The 4,711-nt window shown below is 34.9% G+C and overlaps 1 protein-coding gene across 2 annotated transcripts; it reads right to left on the reverse strand.

Moving 5' to 3' along the window:
* Positions 1–422: 422 nt before the first annotated feature.
* Positions 423–4,155, reverse strand: LOC124937668 (probable methyltransferase PMT3). 2 transcript variants are annotated; one of them, XM_047477968.1, is made up of 8 exons: positions 3,989–4,155; positions 2,986–3,368; positions 2,717–2,881; positions 2,438–2,620; positions 1,562–2,156; positions 1,352–1,464; positions 1,058–1,278; positions 423–981 (listed from the first exon to the last, which is right to left on the reverse strand). In XM_047477968.1, the coding sequence occupies exons 2-8, from the start codon at positions 3,241–3,243 to the stop codon at positions 672–674; spliced, it is 1,845 nt and encodes a 614-aa protein (XP_047333924.1). In that variant the 5' UTR covers positions 3,244–3,368; positions 3,989–4,155; the 3' UTR covers positions 423–671. The 2 variants fall into 2 exon arrangements, with proteins under 2 accessions (XP_047333924.1, XP_047333923.1); XM_047477967.1 differs by lacking the exon at positions 3,989–4,155 and having other exon boundaries at positions 2,986–3,406.
* Between the last annotated feature and the right edge of the window lie 556 nt (positions 4,156–4,711).

A 4,711-nucleotide genomic window follows, 5' to 3' on the forward strand; every position in this document is an offset into this window, starting at 1 on the left:
GAGCTTAAAAATTTAGTTCATTTTATAATTAACGTAGGCTCCATATCCATATTGTGTAGTGTAGGACATATAGAAGGATTGCATGTGTGAGACAATAGAACCGCCCCTTAGAAAGAAACTTCTCACTGACCATAATTTTTTTTTTAATGAATTTGACAAGTTATTTATGAATCAAATTATCAACAATCGAACTAAATCAAGATAACTCGACAAATAAAATGGTAGTAAAATAATTCGAAACATTTATGCATCTAAAGTATTTGAGAGTGAGTTCTCTTGTCGTCAATCGAATTAATTTATACTCAAAACCCTATATTAGGTCATAATATATCAATTTAGAAGAATGATTACAGCAAATAAAGTATGTCAGGTTGGGTTGATCACACCTAAACCTTTTTGCCATCTCACAATATAATAACATGTCTACTTAAAATTACAAATAATCTCATTTAAACTTAATAAGCATATTCTTCTTATACAATAACATTCACTAAAATGTCTATCCACAAGATCCAAATATGGAAATCTCGCCCCCTCAAAAAATGGAATAATATCTGTATCAACTTTAATTATCCGACATAAATAAAATAAAAACAATAACAAATTAATGGTACACAAAGTGAAAACCATGACGATATAAGTGCATGTTTACCCTTTTTCGGGTTTGATTATTACTCGGAATCCTTCAAGCTACTGCTGGTTAGCCATAGCTTCTTTTGAATAATCAACACGGTTTCATCGCTATCATCGTCGGAATCTGCTGTGGCCACAGATTCCCAATGCATTGCTGCCAGATGCTTCTTCACAAATTCTATAACCGGCTGTTTGTCTCGTATGATGATGAAACCTGTTGGCCTTAGGATTCGATCCATCTCAATTAGAAGGTCTTCCCCGCTACATCCTTTCTTCATTATGTCCGATAAAATAGTCCAGGCGTGGAGAAGGTCGTATGTTCTAGGGTATGTCGAGTAAGCCTCACACCTACAAACACGTATTAAAAAAGAATAAGATTTTTGGTAACTTTTCTTTATTGAATTTACCAACGATTGTATATTACCAGTTATGAACAGAACCAATCAGGCCTCTGTCGTAGACGATTTTAAGTGTGTTAGGTCCGTCTTCAGGGACGACATTCATCACCCACACATCCTTATCCTTTAATGCAGCTGCAAATGATCCCAGATTTGCCTTCATGTCCATTAAGTTCCTCAAGCTATTTGACTCTATTTTCGGACTCAAAAGGTTCCAATATTGATCAACTCTCCTTCTCCAAATTCCCTGCAGATTACCTCAAATTCTTTACCATTTACATTCACCAAAAGTGCAAAACAAAACTAGTAAATCAACTTACCACATCCTTTTCAAACATGTCATTGGAATATCCCAAATCAGCAAGACGTGGAGAAGGTGAAGTTAATCGAGCGGGCCAAGGAGCAAGCCCACTACCTCCAGTTCTATGATCATCTGGTAAACAAAAATAAAAAGGAAATCACCACATAAGTTGTTTATCCCATTGTAAAACCGCCAAAGTTAAATTGAAAGTGAAGGATTTGGAAAGTACGGTCAGAATAAGTGGTGATGCAAGATTCCATCAGCACACCAGCGACAGCATCTGGATCATTTTCAGTGCTACAAAGAGGAGGTTTAGTGCCAGGTTCCCTATTAAAGTAACAATCATTTGTCAAAGGTTTAATCCAAATGACAGTTTGATCCCTTTTCGAAGCAATTTTCCAGCACATGCGTTCCAAAAGCGCACTCATCTCTCTCCAAATCTTGAGATCTTCTTCATCCTGTGCATATGCCTCCGGAGATGAATATGCAAAGTAGCCTCCAGGACGAAGTACTCTATCCAGTTCGAGGAGGAGGATCCCATCCCTTTGAAGCCAATCAATTCTACAGCGGGAACAGTGAGCAAGTTCGAATGACCTGCTAGGGTATGGAAGCCTCTTTGTTCCTAGAACCCCTAGATACGCTGGAATTCCTCTTTCCAAGGCAAACTGGATCTGATTTTGATGCACATCATTTGGTGCAAGGGACATTGTTATGATGTTTGATGAAAGAAGATAGCCACCAAAACTAGCAACACCGCACCCAACATCAAGAACTGTTCTTATTCTTCCTTCGTTGTTCAAAATATTCTCCGAAAAGTTTAGCATCTGCCATTTAGAAAAACCATCATCACACAAATTCAATATAAGGTACATCATATTTGGAGCTTGTTTAATGTTGGGTTGGTTATTTGGAAACAATTCCAGTTATTTGGAAAAAAAAATACTGTTTTAAAAATACGTTCCATTTAGAAAAGAAAAAAAATGTTACATTTTTTCATTGCATATTTATTCCCCTAACGTTTTTTAACCCAAATACGCAGATTTTCTCGATAACCTGCATGAAACAAGATTATTTAAAAATAATCCAAGATTAAACAAGGCCTTACATTTGCCATTGAAGCAATGTACTTGTCAGCTCCATAGTGAAAATGAGTGCCTCCACCAGGAAATACAATCTTTTCACCTTTCACGACCATCCAGTTTTGGTCAGACTTCTCCTTAGCAAGGTGAGTATGTGGTATATTAGCTTTCCAGACTTCATCTCTACTTGTTGGCCATTTAATAGGGACCTGAAACAATCATCACAAGAAAAAAGTAAACTATAAGTATGAGATCGATATTGACCCTTCTAAAGTGTTTAGTCTGCCTATCTGAAATCAACCGACCTTGTATCCTTGTGGGGGAGGTATCAAACAGTTGAATCGTCTTTCTGCAGGAGGACAATGCCTTTCATAGTGCTCCATCAGTGAAAGATCCAGCTTCAATCTCAATTGGTATATGAGATGTCTGTCTAAGCATGGAATTAACTCTGAATGCCTATCATCACACACCTTCAGAATATTGAAAAGAAACACTAACATTAGCAAATCAGAGAATTTGACAAACAATTTCCACTACTTTTCCCCCTTTTTGGTTACTCTCACAAAAAACTTACAGGGAAGCTCTTTGGAAGGGTTGAATCATCTTCTTCATCAAGCCCAAGCTTTGTTGAGGAGCTAATTTCAGTTTCTTCATCTCCACCCAAAGATGAGCCAAGTTTCCTCAAAGATCGACTCCCAAACTCCAGTGCTGACTCACCATTGTTTACAGAGCCAAAATAAAAGTACAGAAAAATAAAAAAGGCTCCTACAACACAAACAGAAGCCACCAAACGCTTCTTTTGCGATTCATCCGATCTTCCCCTCATCATCATACGTGGTTCAGTTTGTTCACGCTATCAATGAACTTCAATATCAGTTTCTACCTTCTACAAATAGAATCTCATAACGAGAAAAACCAGCTATAACTCTTTGACCAGCCTATTAATCTTCTCCAACTCTATAAAATAATCAACAAAATTCCTTCAGATTCCCAACAATCAGCATTAAGAAGCAAGAAACACTGATAAAGATCATTTAATCCACAGTAAATAATAACAAAAAAAAAGCAATACAAAAGATTTCCTTCCAAGTCAAATAGATCTATCTATCTATCTAATGAGTAACTATAACTAACTTCTAATTCAACTTAAAGAACTAGACATAAGTTTGATCATTATAGAAGCTTTAATTTATAATACAGAGAATCAAATCGTCTGAAAATACTTCCAAATATGTTCAAATAAGTCAGATCCAATTTATTTTTTCCATAAAAACAGCATTTAAAGCATCCGACGACGTGATAATAAACTCATAGATCCTTTTTAACTAAAAGTGCCAAAAGTTTCCACAATTGAGATAACATAATGCGATACTTCCGTTACGTTACTAATCAAATAATGCGATACTTCGTAAGAATTGACCACCGACAACTAAATTAACTTAACAGAAAGCAAATAAAGGATAAACAATGACAATGAAGCTTCGTACATCACAATTAGGATTCATACACATTATAAACTGAATCAATCAAATTAGATGACATTCTGAACTAGATCAAAGCAAATGATAGTAACTTACAATCGATCCAACCAGATCCGGATTGAAAACAGTTATTGAACGGAGCGTCGGCAAGAACATCAACAATCGCGCATGAATATAGGTGTGGATTTAGAGAGAGAGTGGAATTGTGTCAATAATAAGTGTGAAGTTGGAGAGATAAGTAGAATGGGATGAGAGAGAAAAGGAGGTTTTAGATCTCTGACTGAAATTACCCTGGTTCGTTTTCATAAATCCACTCATAGACAGAAGGGCAGAGAGGGAAAGCAAATATTAAGTGCCTGTTTGATTTAAGTTAAATTTATATTGTCGGGGAACTATCTTTCTATTCATATTCAGAATTAGATCCAAACATTCTTATATTCAGTCGGCCACATCATTTAATTTTTTATTTTATTTTTAATATGTAGCAATCAACTAAATAATTTGATGCCAACTATTTATTTGTTTTTTTTACACTAAAGAAATAAATTATTAATATGGTCGGTGTCTATACTATTGTATGTTAAAGATTGAAACAAGAAAGATTGAGGATGGATTATTTAATTTAAAAGAGGAAGGATTCAATTGTAAGTGTTTAGATAAGTTGAGGACTATAATAGTATATTAAGGAACCCTTATTGTCAAATTCAGATCCAAATCCTAATTTCTATTATAATATATTTAAGAAAGTTTATGTTCACTCTTTTATTTTTTTTCAATTTGTTTAGTATATATGTGAAAGAATAATATATTTTAACAACT

The sequence above is a fragment of the Impatiens glandulifera genome, chromosome 5, assembly GCF_907164915.1.
Source record: "Impatiens glandulifera chromosome 5, dImpGla2.1, whole genome shotgun sequence".
Lineage (NCBI taxonomy): Eukaryota > Viridiplantae > Streptophyta > Magnoliopsida > Ericales > Balsaminaceae > Impatiens > Impatiens glandulifera.